This window comes from Ochlerotatus camptorhynchus, unplaced genomic scaffold, assembly GCF_037179485.1.
Source record: "Ochlerotatus camptorhynchus isolate MF236.1 unplaced genomic scaffold, CSIRO-AGI_Acam_v1.1 ptg000371l, whole genome shotgun sequence".
Taxonomy (NCBI): domain Eukaryota; kingdom Metazoa; phylum Arthropoda; class Insecta; order Diptera; family Culicidae; genus Ochlerotatus; species Ochlerotatus camptorhynchus.
Genome location: NW_027040859.1, coordinates 978328 through 999844, shown reverse-complemented (window position 1 = coordinate 999844; position 21517 = coordinate 978328). Strand labels below are relative to the sequence as shown.

General features: G+C 42.1%; 1 protein-coding gene across 3 annotated transcripts in view; it reads left to right on the top strand.

Moving 5' to 3' along the window:
• Nucleotides 1-18293, top strand: part of flfl (serine/threonine-protein phosphatase 4 regulatory subunit 3 flfl) — an 81361-nt gene extending 63068 nt beyond the window's left edge. For all 3 annotated transcript variants that reach the window (XM_065232717.1, XM_065232714.1, XM_065232715.1), the window contains 2 exons: nucleotides 4035-5047; nucleotides 16118-18293. In XM_065232717.1, coding sequence (XP_065088789.1) covers nucleotides 4035-5047; nucleotides 16118-16204 — 1100 coding nt within the window. In that variant the 3' untranslated portion in view covers nucleotides 16205-18293. The remainder of the gene's footprint in view (nucleotides 1-4034; nucleotides 5048-16117) is intronic.
• Nucleotides 18294-21517: the final 3224 nt, after the last annotated feature.

The window sequence follows — 21517 nt, the reverse complement described above, 5'->3', positions numbered from 1 at the left end:
TTGCGTTGATAAGCTTATTTGCTCAGCCCGCCGTCAAGAAGATCGTCCGTGCACATCCAGCATTGTGTTCTCAGGTATGGTAAGATATTGGTAGGGTGGCCTGGTGCGGGATTCTTATATTTTTCTGCATAGGAATTGGTCCTAGGATAGCGAGCTAACCCACCTTCCCCTGTACGTTATCAGAAACTAGGGTCGCCTTAGTGATCTAAAGAGTCTGCAGATTAATCATTTGGAAGCGTCTTCCATAGCTTGTCAACCGGAATGGATTTAGGAAAACGAAACGGCTTCCAGGTATTCTGCTAACGACGTAAGATTCCTATGTGCTATTTAAACTTAGCATCTTATGTATTCTTCGTTGATGGTTGACTCGTTGATTTTCAGTACCCTGAAAATGGTTGTGAAAAATTATAGGATGCTGTTTCCTAGAGGTCGAAATTACAGAACGTATGTTCGACACCCTACTTGAATAATTACAATACATTACAAGGATAGGATCAGGGGAGGTCTTTGTGAATAGGTTTTCATTGTGTCATCAGAGAATTGTCACCAGCATGTACACAATAATGATGTTCGGAATTCGGCTTCGTCTGGAATTCGACTGGCTGAGCAAAAGTGTCTAATTTTCCAGGTGAAGTGCGGCATTTTAAGTTCGCTAACTACGACTACCAGATTCTATCAAGCACGAAGTTTTTAACGTAGTCGATGTAAAACAAATTAGTATCGATTGGGAATTCAGAAGAAATGTCGTAAGTACCTAGTCTATTTTTCGATAATTTGTTGTTGTTACAACATGCCATGACCGGTATATCTCACGACAATTTTTGCAATCATTTTTTTTTCAATTAGGAAGTGTACCGTACAACGGAGTAACATTGATAGTTTTTTAAAGAATATTCTAAATATTTTTTACAGCAATGAATGTTTCTCAAATGTTACTTTGATAATGCTCGATGAATGTAGAAAACCATGCGTGAAACTCAAAAAATTTAGTTTAAGAAATATGAAACTTTGAATGAGTATATAATCAGAAAACATTATAAGCAATAAGAATACAACATTAAATTTGTGATGGCAATATCGTAATTACATTTCATAAGCGATGGTTTGAGTGCTTTTCAAACAGACGAAGAACAAGAAAATAGTTTTTTAATATGTTTGCAAAATAATTAAAACATACTATAAAAAACTATGTACGATATCAACGGAAATATTCTAAGCTACAATATGGAACCAATGTTTCCAATTCGGAAAAAGCGCAGAGAGTAAATTTAATCATTATATTCTACTATCAAAGTTACCCGCATTATCAAAGATACCCCGTTTTACGGTACCTGTATGATAATACCAAAATCTAATCAAATCTAATCTTAATCCAACACCAACACAGCCAGTGCTTGAAAGTTTCCTGGAAAATGATGGGTATAGGGGGAGGAGGGGCATAGTGAACAGGTGGGGCATAGTGAGCATCCCGCAGTTTGGCCCTGGATCTCTAGCTGCATGAAACAAATCAACTGGTAGTAGGTTCAGTATCATTATGATATTGATCCTACCACCAATAAATTTGTTCCGAACGGCCGGAAATCCAAGCTGGTACATGGGATGCTCACTATGCCCCACCTGTTCACTATGCTCCTCTCACCCCTACCGCCATGATTTTTCTTGTCTATTTGATATATGTTTCACATTGAAGATGCGTCACACATACCAAAACGGTCAGGCCTACTGTGCAGCATTTAAGGGCAAGGTGATTCAGAAAATACCGGCTCGCGAACACGTGACATGTGTACACTATAGTCGCTATATTCATAGTCTGGCGGATAGAATTTCGATCTATCAAAAAGCGGAACCAATTCAATATTTTGTAGACCAACTATTGAAAAGGTCCTATCAACTTTTATAAACAAAACGTTAATTAATCTTTACTTGACAATGGAACGCAAATTACCGGCATCATCGGATAGGAGAATCTTTCCTCAGCCCAAATATAGTGTTAGTTTGCTTAGGCGAGCCTTGAATCACGAGAAAACGGTTTCCGAAGTTTTGTTTGCAACAGCTGATGTACATCTTTTCTGTTGTTGGTCGTGATTTGCTCGATTGGTTCCACTATTTGACAGCTCAATTGGTTCCCGAGATTCTATCCGCCAAACTATGAATATAGCGACTATAGTGTACACTGCCAATAAATTAATAATAGTCCATTATGTATTTTTTTGTTTTCGAAAAGCAAAAATGAGTTATCTTCTGGAATCGATTAGTACTAGGCCTGAATTTGAATTAAACTGTTTTGTTCTGAAAATATCGTAAACAGTACCAAAACTTGTCCCATCGATAAGATAAAGGGTGATACGGTCAAAATTTGGTCAATATCAACTTGACGTATTTCTTTCAATTTTGCATTTAAAAAACCTGAACACCCCTCATTTTGAAGGTGTGTGTGTGTAGAATGTTGCTCCTATTTTGATTTTGGAATTCACTCTTCAGTTGTCAAAATGCCGTCCAAGCAAGAAGAGCAGCGTATCAAAATTTTGCTCGCGCATCGCGAAAATCCGAGCTACTCGCACGCAAAGTTGGCAAAATCGCTAATAGTTGCCAAATCAACCGTTACAAATGTAATTAAAGTGTTTGGGGAACGTTTGTGGACAGCCAGGAAGTCTGGATCGGGGGGAAATCGAAAACCGGAAGCCGCTGAGACGACAAAGAGAGTTGCCGGTAGTTTCAAGCGAAACCCTAACCTCTCTCTCGGAGATGCCGCAAATAAGCTGGGTGTATCGTCTACAACCGTGCATTGAGCCAAAAAACGAGCCGGACTATCGACTTACAAGAAGGTAGTGACTCCAAATCGCGATGATAAACAAAATACGACGGCCAAAGCGCGATCCCGGAGGCTGTACACGACGATGCTGACGAAGTTTGACTGTGTGGTAATGGACTACGAAACCTACGTCAAAGCCGACTACAAGCAGCTTCCGGGACAGGAGTTTTATACGGCAAAAGGAAGGGGAAAGGTAGCAGATGTTTTCAAGCACATGAAACTGTCAAAGTTCGCAAAGAAATATCTGGTTTGGCAAGCCATCTGTACCTGTGGCTTGAAAAGCAGCATTTTCATAGCTTCCGGGACTGTCAACCAAGAAATTTACGTGAAAGAGTGTTTGAATAAACGTCTGCTGCCTTTCCTGAAGAAACACGGTTGTTCCGTACTGTTTTGGCCGGATTTGGCATCTTGCCATTACGGTAAAAAGGCCATGGAGTGGTACGCCACCAACAACGTGCAGGTGGTTCCCAAGGACAAGAACCCTCCCAACACGCCAGAGCTCCGCCCAATTGAGAAATACTGGGCTATTGTCAAGCGGAACCTAAAGAAGACCAAAAAACTGCTAAGGGCGAGCAGCAGTTCAAGGCAAACTGGCTTTCTGCGGCGAAGAAGGTGGACAAGGTGGCTGTACAAAATCTGATGGCAGGGGTCAAGCGTAAGGCCCGGCAATTCGGATTTGGAAAAGCGGAAGCCTAACTGAATATTTTTCCTGAATTTTATACTAATTGAACTTGAAAAAGAAATTTAATTTGATTTTTCAAATAAACGATTAAATCGATAAACATTTCAAATAGTCCTATCTGCTTTGATCGATTCTCTTCATCGACTTTCTCTTTTCATAACCATTGCTATGCAAACAGATTTCGCGCTAATTCTACCACATAGTTTGATAAAGGAGGTTCTTATCTAGCGTAAAAAACGTCAAATACAACAGGGAAAGGTTTTACAGCTTAGTTATTAACGAAAGAGAAAGTCGATGAAGAGAATCGATCAAAGCAGATAGGACCATTTGAAATGTTCATCGAGATTTCACCGATTTACACGCGTTTTCCCTTGACCAAATTTTGACCGTATCACCCTTTACCATGAAAGAAAAAATATTAAACTGGGTTTTTCTTGGGTTGCTCTTTTTCTACATGAGACCGTTATGCCTTTATGGGCAGTACAGCTCAGTTGCGACATCAGCATAGTTTTCTAACACTTTTCATTTTTTTCCCCTCAGGTAAAATCTTCGACAAGAAATCACCTGAATCGTCTCCGTCAGCCACCTCCGTGAACGGCCCCAAGTACAGTAGTAGTAATAGTAGCAATACGACCACATCGCAACAGCAGCAGTCGCCACTTTCCACGTTACAAACGAACAACAACACTGACATTAATAGTAATAATAATAGTACGACAACATCCGTTTCGGCAACAGTAGCAGCAGATGAAGAAGAAGAACCATCGTCCATTCATCACCATCAACAGCAGTCACTACTAGGTATAACCTTGGTCAATTCAACGTCGTCGCCATCGTCGTCTTCGTCGTCCTCTTCTTCTTCCACCACCAGTGCGCTAGCGGAGGACGTCCCACTCGTTGATTCGACGGCACTGTACTCCGCCAGTAGTGCCGTTGGTCACGACTCGCACGAATCACCCGCCTCCACATCGACGAGCATCGACGCCTCCGACGTGACGGCGTCGTCATCGTCGTCGTCGGTGACAACAACAACAACAGATGCGGAAGTAGTGGATGAAGATCCAAGCTGTAGTTCCCAACAGCAACTTCCGCAGAACTCCAACAGTGATAAGGACAGTGTGGCCGACAAATGCATCAGTACGACGTCAACACACGCGCCTACGGCGGAATCCGTTGAATCTCTCGATCCCAACCTGGAGGCATCGAAACGGTTAGCTGCTGCTGCTGCGGCTAGCAGTGCGGACGAGGAAGATGCCCTGCCGTCTTCATCGTCTTCGTCGTCGTCCTCGTCGTTAGATTCGAGTGAAGACGTGAGGCAGTCGCAACCACAACAGGAGGAGGAACAGCAGCAGCAAAACTGCAGTGGTAGTGAGGCACCGGGGGATGATAGCTCCACGGTTAATTGCAACAGCAGTAATGGTGATATCAGCGTATCGTCAGTACCTCCAACGATACCGGCGGTGCTCGACTCGGCGCCGGATGTGGTTGCGCCGACGGATGACACGACCACGACGACGACGACTTCCACCGCGGTTGTGAGCAGTCTGAAGAAGGTGAGTTTATTGAGTCCAATAAAAAAAATACCAAAGAGGCTAAATATGGGCATTCAGTGACCAGATCGTCGCGGTTTTCGTGGACAGTTCCTCATTTAACTGTTAGATTTGAATTTTCATATATTTTTTTTTTTTTTTTTAAATCTCTGACTGAGATTCGTTTTATGACTCTAGTTTGACGTTTGTAGTTTTATTTTTTTTTAGTTGGAATAAATGGAAAAACTTATTTTTACAAACATTGCTGTTACGCAACGGAAATCAAATTTTCTTGTGCAGCAAAAAAAAATGATGGTTTTGATACTACCAACAATTTTTATTAATTACTCAAATCTGTATCTCTTATTCATGACGAACGGGTAGAATATGTTATTGTTTTTCAGTGAATGTTATTTACATTCACTGAAAACCAATGATGGTTTCTGTTCACTCTGGTTCATCACGCATAAAGAGATACAGATTTGATTTATTGACAAAAGTTTTAGTTAATATCAAAATCAACAAAATCTTCATACATCATTTTACGGAATTTTGTCGATGAAAAAAGTTAGAGTCAAATGAAATGAATGTAAATGATTTTCCATGCCTGGCAGCAGTTGATTGGTTTCTAGCACCGTTCGAACTGTAAATATTAATTTCATTGGCTACAATTTCTGCTTGATATTAATTACACAGACAAACAGACATAACTCTTGCAATTTGTTCCTCGAACACGCATTTAACGGTCAATTTAAATGTTTTTAGTTGGTAATACCGCCACCTGTGGCGCGCATAGTCAATAATCCTTGCTTTGACGTTTACACAGTACCGCCATCTGTGCAGCGTACTACCCATCACAGTATACTCAACAGATGGCGGTAGTGTTTTAGTGACAATGTTTTATATGGAAAATATTCAATGTGTTATGTCTGTTTGTCTGTGCTAATTATATACTCATAATTAAGTGGTTTTCTATCCCACTATCTACTTATAATCAAGTGGTTTCATAACCCACTAAACTTTCTTTAAAGTCTTCTTTTTATTTACTTAATCCTATCAAACTAGTTATCACTTCATAACAGTTATTGATAAAATGAGTATTCATGAAATTTTCGAATTTATTCGATAGCCACCGCTTTATCCTATCTTTAACTCAACTACCTTAACTTCGAGTATCGGGCTTTTGCAGGTTCCCCCCCCCCCCCCCACTATTTCACTCAATTAATTGAATTTTGAAGAATCTACTCCTACCTTTTTTCGTAGCAGCTCTTGATCTATCGATGCGGTGTTCTTAGAGATGCAACTTACAACACCCTTTTCCGTAACATCCGGTACTTCTGTAAATTTCAGATTAATCAAATCTGCAATATGTATTCTGGGCTCAGCATTTTGCCATCAACGGTTCTCATGTCCGCCTGTCTAATTCATCTACCCGAGCCCAGCACTTCTAATTCTTTCCGACCACGAACATCAAGTCCTCTTTCAAACTCGTCCTCTCCAGCACTTCCGATTCTTTACGACGACCACGAAAATCAAGTTTCCTGTCAAATCGGCTGGACGATGACGTACTTGCTGATCCAATCAACCACCACAAGCAGCACCGTGTTTCCACGCTTGGAACGGGTAAGAGGACCGACGAAGTCCACCGATATCAGTTCCCATGGAATCTTCGCTGGTTTGAGGTTACCCATTTACGGCATCTTCCTCGTACCCGGGGCACAGTTATTCACGTAATTGTTAATTTCATGTTGCATCCGAGGCCAGTAGTAGTGGGCTTGCAGCTTATGTCAAGCCTTGTAGAATTCCCAATGAGCAGCGGCCGGTTCGTCATGAAATCTGCGGATTAACTGCATTCTATATTCCTTCGGAACAACCTGCTTCCACTTATGGAATACTGCTCCCATCTCGTCTTTGCAGCGGCAATTCTTGAACAGGACATCATTCACTATCCGAAAATCTGGATACTGGTCTCCGTAATTCTTCACATTTTCAATCAGCTTCTTGTACCACGAATCCTCTACCTTTTGTGCGGTGAACACTGCCTCAGCCACCGTCCTCGACAAAGCATCAGGAAGTATATTGATTGAGCCTTTCCTGTACCAGATCTCGAAGTCGAATGCATTCAATTGCAACAGCCATCGACTCATCAATGCTGTGGGGTTTTTCATAGACTTCACATAGCTGAGAGCCGCATAATCGTAATATACGACGAACTTTACTCCTACGTATCCTTTAAACTTCTCGATTGCCCTTATCAAAGCTAGACACTCGCGTTCCGTAACCGAGTACTTCCTCTCCAACGCTGACAGCTACTGCGAAAAGTAACTGATCGGGTCGGGTGTTCCTCTTCTTCGATTTCTTGATTGATTTCGCATCGCATGCTATGGCGAACGGTTTGTCGTAGTCCGGCATCGCCAATACCAGAGCTGCTTTCAGCTGCTGGCGTCCACCGGAACTTCGTCTTTGCTCTTGTTAGATCCGTCAGTGGAGCTGTTAGCTTGGAGATCCCTACTATGAGTCGACGATTCCAGTTGCAGAAGCCCAGAAAGCGATGTACCTCCTTCCTGGTCGCAGGTGTTGGAAACTGCACGATTGCTTCTATCTTTTCGTCGACCACTCGCCATCCTTGCTCGTCGATCACATAACCGAGGTACTTCATCCGTTTCCTGCAAAACATTGACTTCTCCGATAATATCGTCAGATTCGCTTGCCGAAGTCTACGGCCTACTTCTTCGAGCAGAGCGATGTGCTCTTCGAAGTTTTCCGAACAGATGATGCTGTCATCCAGGTAGTGAAAGGCCTGCGGTTCCATGTCTGCGAAGATATGCGTCATCAGCCGTGCCAAGGCCGTACACAATCCGAAAGGCACCACCTTGAACTGAAAGTGACCTCTGGATGTTAACGGTCTCGACCGTGGATAAAATAAAAGCTGCCAGAATGCGTCCTTGAGGTCTATCGACGAGATAAATTTGCTGCTCCGGAGGTTGTTCGTGATCGATGCTATTTGCGGGATCAGGTAACCCTCATTCACCATGATGGAGTTGAGGTGACGGGCATCCAAGCAAACGCGGTACTGACCGGTCTTGTTCTTGACGGCTACTAGTGATTTTTTCCTCAGCGAGAACTGTGCTTCTTCGATAACGTCCAGGGCAATCATCCGATCGATTTCTCTGTTGAACTCTTGGAGAACGTACGGCGACATGGGATAGTGCCGTTGCTTCCGTGGTACTGCGTCTCCTATCTCGATTCGATGCTCGTACATATTCGTACATCCCAGTTTGCCTTTTCTGCTCTGTTGACAGCTCCTTCATCTCCTGCTCTTCACTGCGTTCCTCGTTGTCTTCTGCTTCGACCGAAAAGCAAACGGTCATGACTCCGAATTTGTCCCAAAAGTTCATTCCCAAGACGACGCAGTCTGGGATTGATGGCACTAACAGAACCGGGAGAACTTCGTTTCGGTTGTTGTACACTATGGGAAGGTAGACAAACTCGCTGATATTGTGTCGTGTTCCGTCTGCTGTTTTGATTCCTCCTTTCACGCTTCCTTTCTACAAACCATACTCCTCTGCTAGCTGGGTACGTTTATCCCCAAGTAGCGAACAGTTTGCTCCGCTATCCAGCAGAGCAGTTAACTCCTTCCCTAATACGGATATAACAGCGTGTGGACGATTGTAACTTCCGATATTGATGATTATTGCGTTGATATTCTGGAGTGTTCCAATGCTTGTCGAGAGCTGCTCCGCCGTGTAGTTTACCGCATGCGAGCGGCATGTGAAGCAACTGCGCAACGAACATTCTTTCCGTCCACAGCGGTAGCAGAACAATACCGCCTGCGGCTTTGGACACTCCATGAATCTGTGTCCTTCTTCGTCGCAGTGCCAACAGATCATCGCCAACCGTTGGTGGCTTGGTGCCGATTGCTGTTGATCGTTCTGGTGCTCCGCTTGTGGTGATCGGGGTTGTTGCTGCGGCTCACTTTTTCCTCGTGATTGTTCGGTTCGCTACACTGCCTGCTGCTGATTCCAATGCTGTGCTCGTCGCTCGTCGAACCATTTCCCCTTAAGCGTTTTGAAAGCGGTACAAGCGCGCACAGTATCTCGCCGACAAGAACAGGGACCTCAAAGTCGTTGTCTTGGTTACATAATGTGGCTCCAGATTTTGAATCGACTCAGCGAGACCTCCTTGTAGGCACTGACCACCGGTCCACGTTCGTGGAAAGTGTAGTACAGCACTTCTCGCATCCACGTCGGCTACTCCAAACCCCGTCTACTGTCCTTGTCCCACAAGTACCGAGCCTTATCCAGACTTCGTTAACACAGGTTAACACCTCTGCTATATGCTCTGTTATGATGTAATAGTATTAACCGAGACATGGCTAGACTCTCGCACGCTTTCCAGCCAGGTGTTCGGATGTGAGTACGAGGTATTTCGCTGCGATCGAAACCCGAACAATAGTCAAAAGTGCAATGGTGGCGGGGTCCTGATTGCTGTTCGATCCGAGTTGAATGCTAGAGCCATAGAACACGACATGTAGACTGCGTTGAACAGGCATGGAACGCTGTACTTATGTGTGATTTTCAACGACCCGACCCGACCGAGTTTGTGACATCAAACGTTTTCACCTTAATGGATTGTGCGTCACCTATCGGATAGTATCGGATGAGATTATTGTTCTGGGCGACTTTAATCTTGCTGGTGTTACGTGGAAACCTTCCCACAGTGGCTTTCTTTTTCCGGACCCTGCAGGTTCTGATTTCCATTCTGGATCAGTTAGCCTTCTCGACAGCTATAGTGCAGCGACGTTATCTCAAATAAACTCCGTGGTTAACGACAACAATCGTAGCGTAGACCTCTGTTTCGTAAGCGCTCAGGATACGGCTCCATTCATCTCGTCGGCTCTTTCTCCACTCGTAAAGGAAGTTCCTCATCATCCTCCTTTGGTTATTACTGTTGAAGACAATGGGGGTTATTCCGAGAGTCGACGTGACTTTTGTCACTCGTGAAGTGAGAAAAGTCACGTCGTGGTGACGTGACTCTCCATTTGATTTGCACAGAGTCACATCACGATGTGAATTTTCTCACTTCATTAGTGACAATATGATAGACCATATGCAAACAGATGTCATCTACACTGACATATCAGCCGCCTTCGACAAGTTGAACCATCCTATAGCGATCACCAAACTGCATAGGCTCGGTATAAACGACAGTCTCCTACGACGGTTCGCATCCTATCTATCTGATCGTCAGTTGGAAGTTGCAATCGACGACTGCTGATCTCCTTCTTTCCCTGCCACTTGGGTTATTCCGCAAGGTTCTTGTGCACGCAAAAGAAAAACCGTTCCGGTATTCGTGAACAACAAATCATGAAAGCATGAACTGCTAGTTCGTTTGAATTCATGACTTAGTTTCCGTAAACGTGATCGAGTTAATAACATTATCATGAAATAAATCCCAAATCCATGAACTTAAGTCACGCCTGTTCAGCGCGACTATCGATTTCATAACGCTACAGAAAACCCATGAACCCATAAGTGTAATTTTCGTTCCTGAAATCGTGAACTTGGATCACATGCAATGCTGCAACTGTCATTTTAAGTTGTTGTTGATTTTATCCTTATAGAGTGCTCGGATCCGTCGAGAATAGTGTCGCGATTATTATTGAGTGAGCTGAGCCGTATCATCAGAATGGTGGTCCGGCACAATGGCAGTGGCTGGTACATGTCATCATACTGGCCGTCCTCGAAGAAAAATAATCCTCGAACGCATCCGGTGTTCTTGCTCCCGCCGCTCCGATAGAAGTCGAAGGTGGCTTCAAGGCTTCCGTTGTTTTCATTCCACTTCCACACTCCATTTAAAATATTGGTAATTGTAATGAAGTCGACATTTTACAGTCCATGAACCATGTTCCCGTTCTCGAGAACAAGGTTCACGGTATCAATCACAACGCATGAACATAAATCACGTTTGCCAGAACTAGATCATGATTTTCCGAACAGAGTTCATGATTCTATGACTTTTGTTGCCTTTGCAGGCGTTACGTTTATTTTGTGGAACAATGTTCACGATTTCATTATTTTTATTCATGGTGTACTTTCGTAAACGAAAAATTTACTTGTTCCGAAAATCGAGACTGGAGGTTGACGAATTTCGGAACGGATTTTTTCCCGTGTGTATTTCAACGACGTCAATTTCGTCCTCGACGGTCCACGACTGCCGTGCGCAGACGACATGAAAATCTATCTCCGAATCCGAGTCATCGCTGACTGCCACCTTCTCCAACTCCAACTCAACGCTTTTGCTAATTGATGCCAACTGAACCGCATGGTTGTAAATCCAACAAAATGTTCAGTAATCACGTTCTCACAGAAGAAACATCCAATTACATTCAGTTATATCCTAGAAGGCGTTGACGTACATCGTGTGAATCACATTAAGGAACTGGGAGTCATCTTAGATTGTCAACTCACATACAGCCAGCATATCTCGTACGTGATCGACAAGGCATCCAGAACGCTCGGCTTCATTTTCAGGATAGTTAAAAGTTTCACGGACATATACTGCTCCCTCGTCCGGTCGGTGTTAGAATACTGCTGGCCTGTATGGAATCCCAATTACCAAAACAGTATACAAATAGTAGAGTCTATTCAACGACGATTCATCTGGTTTGCACTTCGACGATTGCCTTGGAGGGATCCTTATCGCCTTCCAAGCTACGAAAGTCGGTGCCAGTTAATTTACCTGGATCCTTTGTGGAGTCGAAGAGATACGACAAGGGCCCTGTTTGTGGCAGACATTCTACAGGGCAGAATCGATTGTCATTCTATTCTACAACAAATCGACGTTAACGTTCAACCACGAGCATTCCGTAACAACGCAATGCTGAGGATACCTTTTCGTCGTACAAACTATAGTTCGTATGGTGCCATCAATGGGCTACAAAGGGTTTTCAATCGTGTTGCTTCGTTATTTGATTTTCACTTGGCACGCGAGACGCTGCGTCAGAGATTTCGTGATATATTTTTAAGAATTAGGAATTAAGTTGGACTTCACGACCTTTGCAGCTTGTTACTTCTTGACTATATTGTATTTCCTAGTATTGCTTAATCCATCATTAGGACTAAACCCTGTCTGTTGATGTAGAACCAAATAAACAAATAAACAATAGTCACTTCGACTCTCGGAATAACCCCCAATAACATCCAAGATTTCGAAGCCATCTCCTCTACGGTGTCTTACAATTTCCGGAAACCCGATCATCGTAGCATCGCCGATGTGCTGTCAAGCATTGATTGGGAAAACATACTCGATTCCGATAACGTCGAAACCGTTGCTCCAACTCTTTCACATGTTTTGGTTTATGTCATTGACAGACGCGTCCCTAAGAGCGTTCACTAGATTGCATCGCACCACCGTTGGCAGACGAACGAATTGAAAAGGGCTGAAATCGATCAAGAGAGCCGCGTTGAGGATATTCACTAAATATCGCACGATGTCGCTGAAACATCACTACGTTAAGCTCAATTACCAGTTCAAGCGAGTCAGTCGTCGTTGCATTATCTGCGAGGGATTCAAATGAAATTCAAGTCGCACCCGAAGTATTTCTGGAAGTACGTGAAGGAGCACGCAGAGAGTTCGGTCTACCATGATATTGAACAGTGAAGTCGCTTCCACTCCACAGGAGGTCTGCCGTTTTTTCTATAACAAGTTTGCAAGTGTCTTCTCTGACGAGAGCTTAACCAACGAATACGTGACCCTAGCAACGAGCAACGTACCACTTTCAACGCCGAAGTGATAACGACTAAAACTAAACCCCCTTATTCTGCGCCGCGAGTGAGGTGATTTTCCGTGCAAATCAAATGGAGAATCAACTCACTTGCGGTGACTTTTGTTACATCATTATTGACAGCGAGTCACCTCACCTCATTCGCGAAGCAGAATAGGCCTCAAAGCCTTCCTTCAACCTTGGTCCGGATGGTGTTCCTTCAGTCTTTCTGAAGAAGCATATCGCTAACTTACTGTCACCGCTACAACATCTGTTCGAATTGTCTATCTCGTGTGGAATTTTTCCATCAAACTGGAAATCTACTATCACGAATCTACTGTGTAAGGCAAAGTATGGTTGAAGGGTCACAAATAGATGTCATCTACACTGACTTGTCCGCTGCCTTCGATAAGATAAATCTCGCCATCGCGATCGCTAAATTGGATAGACCCGGGCTTAGCGGAAATCTCTTGTGATGGTTTCGCTCATATCTTGCCGATTATCAGTTGGTGACTGCCAGTCCGACATTTCCGAAGCTACGTCAGGAATACCTCAAGGAAGTCATATGGGATCGTTGATCTTCTTACTTTAATTTCAATCACGTTAATTTAGTTATCGAAGATCCACGACTATAGTATGCAGACGATCTGAAAATCTATTCACGGATTTGCTCGATCGATGATTGTCAATTCCTCCAACGTTAGTTTGAAGCATTTGCCAGCTGGTGCCATTTTAACCGAATGACGGTGAATCCTGTGAAATGTTTAGTCATCACCTTTATTCAGAAGAAAGAACCAGTTATTTTCCACTATGCTCTCCGGGACACCATTATGTAACGAGTGACCCATGTGAAAGATCGAGGTGTCATCCTGGACCCTCAACTTACATACAAGCAACACATCTCGTTCGTCGTTGGCATGTCGTCAAGGACACTGGGTTTTATCTTCAGAACAGTTAAGAATTTCTCCGACATCCATTGCCTCAAGTCCCTGTATTGCTCCTTGATACGTTCCATTCTTGAAAATTATTCTGTGGTTTGGTTTGTCCGAACTACAACAACGGTACTGCGAGAGTCGAGTCGCCGCTTGTTGCGATACGCTTTGAGAATGTTACCATGTAGAGACCCATTTGCCCAGCTATGAAAGTTGCTGCCTCTTCGCACCAGAAGAGATACTTCAAAAGCCCTGCTTGTCGCGGACACGTTACATGGCAGAATTGATTGCACCGATCTTGAAGCAAGTGAACATTAACGTCCAAACCCGAATGCTTTGTAGCAATATTATGCTGAGAATGCCACTACGTCGGACAAACTATGCAATCAACGGTGCAATAGGCGGACTGACAAACACTTCGGAGACGTTTCTCTTCATTCTTCTCTAGAAATGTAAATCGGCAATGATCATGTTTTAATGTTGTGTAGTTTCAATTTATGACTTTAATTTAATGGTAAGTTAAACCATCATTGGGACTATGATAAATAAAGAAATAAATAAGCCAGCATCTCTGCCGTGAGGACTAGGGGGTTGTGGCACGTTTGGTTTACCTTATGCGTGATAATGTTTGCACCATCGTACAAATAAGGTTCTCGTTTTACCTGTGCATACAATACCTTGGTTTTCTTTGCATGCACATAACCTATAGCTCATACCGTTAGTAGGCTGTGTATAAAAGAAAATGCTTAGTTTGACAGCTGCACCATGACGAAGTGGCAGCGTATTCGTGATTCATTTCAATCGCCGTGGGAGTGTCCCGGTGGACTGTCAAAAGGGTTTTAGACCGAGAAAAGAAAGGACAACTATCCGCGAAGGTGGCCACAGGTCGTCAGAGGTCAGCTCGGGTTCCGAGGGTTATCGCTGCTATCAAAAGGAAGATTCGGGTGAATCCAGTGCGTTCAATAAGGAAAATGGCAAAGGAACACGGGATCAGCGACTTTACGGCACGGAAGATCGTAAAGGAAGATTGCGGGTGAAGTCGAGGGCACGAAAAAAACTCACATGATTACCAACCGCATCCGGGAGCTACGAGTCGAACGATGCAAACAAATCTTGAACTTCCTTAAGCGAAAAAATCCGGTTCACCGACGAGAGAATGTTTACCGTCGATCCCGTATCAAATTCCAGAACCGACCGGTATATTAGTTCTCTTCCGGTAAAAGAGGTGGCCGACGAGCACTAGAACGTGTATCTGACCAAGCATCCTGCTAGCGCTATGGTGTTTGGATTGGTGGCTTCCATTGGCAAAAAAAAAATGGACCCGGTGTTCATTCCAGAAGGCGACAAGGTCAACACGGAGGTCTACATCGGGATTTTAAGTAATTATGTTCTTCTGTGGATCAAAGAACAGTACGGTCCGAAGCCAAATGTTGTATTTCAACAAGATGGGGCTCCGTGCCACACCTCGAACCACAGTCAGAAGTGGTTGCAGGAACATCTTCCGTTCTGGGCGAAGGATATGTGGCCGCCATCCAGCCCCGATCTTAATCCGCTGGATTACTCAATATGGCGCGTCGTGAAGGCCAAGGCCTGTTCTAAACGCCACCCGAGTACAGCAAGCCTCAGACAAACATTGACCCGTACCTGGAGAGAAATGAATCCAGACTACATTATTAGAACCTGCCGTGCATTCCGGAAGCTTGTGGAGGCCGTAATTGCAGCAAGTGGAAACTCGATCGATGATTAACATAATTTAAGACTCTGAGAAACATCCCCCCTTTGAATAAATAAAAAAAAACTCGACAAATTTTTTTATAGCCTATAATAGTCGTTTGGCCTTCTTAGTCGTTTGGCATAATAGGTTAGCATATCAACATGCACAAGTACATTGACTAACAAAATTAAGAACAGTAAAGCTAACGTCAGATGGCGACTTTAGTGTGTAACGATCGATATAACTGTTTCTGCACATCGGAGGTACATGTGCAAATCGACGGTCATTCATTTTACCAGTGGTGGCTAGGGGAAACACTCCTCACCGCCCTTCATCAACGGATGAGTTTGGTAAATGGAATGCTCGATTCGATTCGTACCTTCCTCAAAAATTCAAGCTGAACATTGCATTATGTCCTAAGTAACATTGACAGATTCTCGTCGTAGACTTTCTCTTTGTATCCCCAAGACATTCCCAGGTATTTTCAGCACACAGATCGATAAAAGAAGCATGTAACACGATAAACACAACAAGAAATGGTTCTGTGCTCAAGTTATTAACGAAAGAGAAAGTCGACGAAGAGAATCGATCAATGTTACGGCATTCGTAGACACTGGATTTAGATTTTGCAAAATTTGGATAAATGTTGAGTTCGCTAACACCGTTTCCTTTCCTAATTACAGCGCTTGGTGGATTACGAGGGTGACTCGGACGATGAAGATGACGAAGACAGTGATAGTCCGGCGGTGAAGAAGGTCAAAGTGGCATAGCATCATAATCACCACCACAGGCAGGCCCACTGCCATCGTCAGGAATTACTGCTGTTCCCCAATAGCCACCACAACCACCAGCACCACCACCATCAGAACCATAACCAACATCATCACGACGAATCTCGTTGCGACGCCGTTGTTGGCAGCGACAACAACGACGACAACAGCGACGAGGACGGAATGTCAACGATGTTATCAGTCTCGCTAGCTGCTACTACACAACCACAACCAGCAACTGAAACAACAAATTATACATAATTCTTATAAATACATGTGTAACTAGAGGTAATAATTTGATAACTTAACGAAAACCGAGGAATGAGAAGAGGAGAGGGAAAGAAGAGAAGAGAAGAGGACGATAGTTTAAAACGAAGAAAATCAACAAAAAGATATCCAAAAATCAAGTTCTTTGTTAAGCAAAGAAGAGAATAAGTGTTTCGGGACAAGTGGTTAGAAAACGGTAACCATTTTAATTATTATATTGCATAATAATTGAAGCTGTAATTTAATGAGAAAAAAAGATAAACAAGAGGAAAACTGAATATGGATAAGTCTTACTCTGCTATAACTACTAAACAAAAATCATACTATTACAACTGCTAGGAGGTGAGATCTAGTGTCAAACTTTTCCAAGGCCGCAGATAGGAACACAGCAAGTTTAGTTACAGTGTTACTATGTGGAAAGTGAAAGATGCTAATTTGAAAATAAAATTTGTAAAACAATACTATTGTTTTGAACAAAAAAAAAAACGCAAAAAAAAAACAACCCAAAACAGGAAAATAAGCTTTCTTTTATTTTGAAAACCAAACAAAACAAAAAAAAAAACGAACAGAACAAAACAAAAAAGCTGCTAAACAAAAGGATACGCCATCGGTTTATCGATATTTGTGAAAAACTTTGTGCGCATGTAACACAAAGTAAAAAAAAAGTGGTAATTTGCACACTGCTCTGCTGTGAGATGGAGAAAGATAGAGAGGGGGGAGAAAACACCGTGCGGATAGATTCCCGTTTCGAGCAACTAAAATTGGACATATTTAAATAAACTTAAACAAAACAAAAATCAGAACAAGTTTAATTGAAAGTGGCGTTAAGAAGGATAAAAAGAAAACATGTTATAAATTTATTACAAATTAAAAACAAGAAAAAAAATAATAGCGAAAGCTAAAACTGGAACTAGATGGTAAGAAAGAAAAGGGAAAAGTGAGAACGTGGGTCAGCTGGAATGCTCTGTTTTCCCGGGTTTTCCCTGTCTGTTAAGAAAAAAAAAAACTCCTTCTTTTCCGCGTTGATGTAACTTGATGCGCACGATTTGTTTTGGTTTTTTTTTTAACTTATTGTCAAAGACCCATAAAGAGTCGCACATTTTTTAGAATCATTGTGATTTGTAAAATTTCCTTGTGGAACGTGAACCGGGGCATCCGGGAAAGTCCTTTATTTTTTATTTTGGTCTGGAACGCTGTGGTGTTTCTGATAAGTGCACATTTCCTCCGAGAGGAAGGTGAAAGGAACACAGATTTCGTTTTCTTTTCACTGTCCTCTCTTTCTATGTTGGAAATTGATGATCCTCGAATGGAATTTAAATTCTCAACCCTCTGATGGCAATTTGGAAGGCATCTTTCCCTTCAACTCACGTTACGCAGGGAAGGAATCCTTCGCAGACGACCCTATCGGTATGCGAACCTCTGTTTTTGAATTGTAAATAGTAGTTACTTAGCTGTAATTAGTATTAAACCAAATTTTCGTACAGGACATTGTACGGACTACTATCAAGTGGAGATGTACATTTTCCATCAAAGGAACTTATAGGCAACCAATATTTTTTTCCCGTTTTTAATTTTACATAATTTATATTATTACATTTGCTTCCAATTTCCCGACTAAAAATAAAGGATTTTTTAAGATGGGTCTGTTTCCACTTTCTGTACAATCCAAAACCTCAAATGTTGCGAAATTAATTATTTTTGTTTACTGGATTTTCTTCAGTCTTGTGACTGACGTAGCTAAGCCCTACAGTTTTTAAATTGATGTTTTTATGTAAAGATCGATGATAACAACCCTAAAATCAGAGAAAATTCACAATGAAAATAATAATTAAAAATGCCACAACCAAAACATTCGAATGCTGATTCTAGGGAAAGGTGAAAAAGAAAATAAAAACTAAATAAACAGCAGCAGTTTGTGCAGCAGCAGAGGTACATAAATCAATTCCGGCAAAAGGATTAGAGGGAATTAGGGAAAATAATACAACTTTTTACACACAGATGATGGAAGAAAGTGTACGAAGGAAAATAATATACAAAAATCTAAAAAAAAAAAAAAGATGCGATTGTTTATAGACTTAAACTGTGTCCGAAATTCTCATCACCAACTCTTAGTTTAAATATTTGTGTAGTGGATAGACACTATTGTTTTGGTGCGTATTGTTCGTTCCCTGCGCTACCCTTAAACCCATATCAGTCTCATTTAAATACCCAAGCAGCATTGCAAGTTTTAAACAAATATGTGACTGTTATCACAAAACATCCCTAATAAAAATTGTATGGTTAATTTGCTTAACGACGTGTTCTGGGTATCATCCAAACCATTTGTGGAATAGTTCAATGATTTGGGTTATCGTTCGTTTATGGTTATTTTTTATTAGGGATATGTGGAACAGCATGCAAAATAACTTTCTAACAGTTGGCCCCTTTTTTGTATTGCCTCAGTGGTATAACTGGTATAGTTGGCTATCGATCTGTCAAAACAAAATTGTCGTGATATCGACACTTTTCATAGGAGTGAAAAGGTAAGGAAATGTCTACAAGATTTCACGCACAGACTGACGATTTCTTATGGGATTTTACCATAAGAGTAAAGAGATATAGAGTGAACGCGAATTGTAAATTGTCAGGGTAATGCGCGATGTCAATTATACAAGGCTGACCTATTGACTATTGACCAACTGACTTATTGGTATTACATAGTTGAATGTGAAATGTGTTGTTCGTATTCCACCGCAGTGTTTATCTTTTTACACGAAACAGCTGTTGTCTGTGATGTCACGTCTACTGTTCGCAGTATGGAATGTTGTGCTGACGTGACGCCGTCATTCACTTGCACAGCAATGTTTACAACGGGCCTTATTACGGGTGTCACTACACGGTGATAAGGAAGTGATACTCGGAATAAGAGCTGTGATTGCCGTACAAATCAAGTGGGAATCACTTCACCGTGACGACAAGTGACAAGTTTTCACCGTGTAGTGACATTTGTAATAAGGCCCAACATTTCTGCTTCTAACACCAGCAGGCTGCCTGCTGTTACACCGGGACGGGACATGACAATTGGCAAATCAAAGTTGGCACTCGTGGAGAATAGATGAACTATGAAAGTGATGATGGTTTCAAAATTTTACACGGTGAGGTATACGAGTTCAATCTTAAAATGCCTTTATTTTGCAAATGGGAGCATTTTATTTAAATCTGGTTAGTGCTACGTTAGTAGAAAACTTAAGGACTGCTCAATAGATATATAATATAGAAAAAATAATTTCTTTTCAGATTTTTAGGTGTATGCATAGATTTCAGCTTTTCTACAACTGTAGCAACAACCAGATTTAAATTCAACGCTCCATTTTCAAAATAAAAGCATTTTAAGATTGCACTCGTATACCTCTCCGTGGAAAATTTTGAAACCATCATCACTCTCATAGTTCTTCTATTCTCCACGAGTGCCAACTTTGATTTGCCAATCGAGCTTCTCACACTTCTTAATGTTTTTGAAGAATGCCCTTCGGAAAGTTGCGCGTGGTTCTTGAAGGAGTAGACCAATGATGCCAGGAATGTAAAATATTTTTCTATTTTAAATTTGGATTTTATCCGGAGTTTCTACCGCAGTCTAGCAGCTTGAACATCATTTTTGCTCAACACAATAAAAATAACCATATACAAACAACAATATCCATCGCTTAAAACACGCAGTGCACTCAATTTTTCAACTCTCCTTTCGCAAATATAAACAAATAACAACGCCATTGATGTCAACATTGATTCCGGCATCACTGCCAGCCAGATTGATGCGATCCCTCTATCCTTTTTATTCCACGATTGCTACTGTCAAATCGACCAATCAGAAACTGGCTCGGATTTGACAGAAAATTGGCTCGAAATCGCTACCCGATTGGCAAATCAAAGTTGGCACTCGTGGAGAATAGAAGAACTATGAGAGTGATGATGGTTTCAAAATTTTACACGGTGAGGTATACGAGTGCAATCTTAAAAAGCTTTTATTTTGCAAATGGAACATTTTATTTAAATCTGGTTGATGCTATGTTAGTAGAAAACTTAAGGACTACTCAATAGACAAATAATACAGAAAAAAATAATTTCTTTTCAGATTTTTAGGTGTACACATACATAGATTTGAGCTTTTCTACCACTGTAGCAGCAACCAGATTTAAATAAAATGTTCCATTTGCAAAATAAAAGCATTTTAAGATTGCATTCGTATACTTCCCCGTGGAAAATTTTGAAACCATCATCACTGTTATAGTTCTTCTATTCTCCACGAGTGCCAACTTTGATTTGCCAATTGTCAAGTCCCGTCCCAGATTCACACTAACTACTCAGGGGTAGAAGGTCAAGAAGAGCCACCGCCGCCAACTAAAGCTTGAACCGGGTACCTGGGACTCCCACGATATACCCGCAGCAATGGTCAGCAGACGATGCCCTGTACGTATTTAGTATGTAATATGTTTTATTTGGATACACAAAATGTTTGAAGCCATGCGTCATCTAAACCATAATTTGCATCACCACAAATCACTTGTAAACAATCTTCAACTGGAACGTACTCACCAAATTACTTCACCCGGGAGCGCATTCCCTATGCTTCCACGCATATTTTTTTCCCTTCACTCCAACCACTCAACAACCAAATATCACTTTTCTTCACTTTTCTTTTTCAAGTCACTCTGTGCACAAAAGCAATGCACATCGCAAAACCCTGACAATAGATCAGCGCCGTTCTCATCACCGCGTAAATAAACAATAAGCAACGTAGAGTGATGTGATCCCGTATGGCTGGAGCAGATATTCGCATCTACGGGTACGGGTTTGGCAAAACTGTAGTTCTTGGATGGTGATCCAATCAGCTTGATATGGAAATTGTGATTTGATCGTCCCTGTGCAGAATGTTCAACGAGTGATCCATCCCGGACCTCCCTTAGATCAGTCGGTAAAGGCGCAGCTGCAAGCAAGATCATGCTGGAGGTGGCTGGGTTCGATTCCCAGTCCGGTTTAGGAATTTTTCGGGTTGGAAAATGTCTCGAC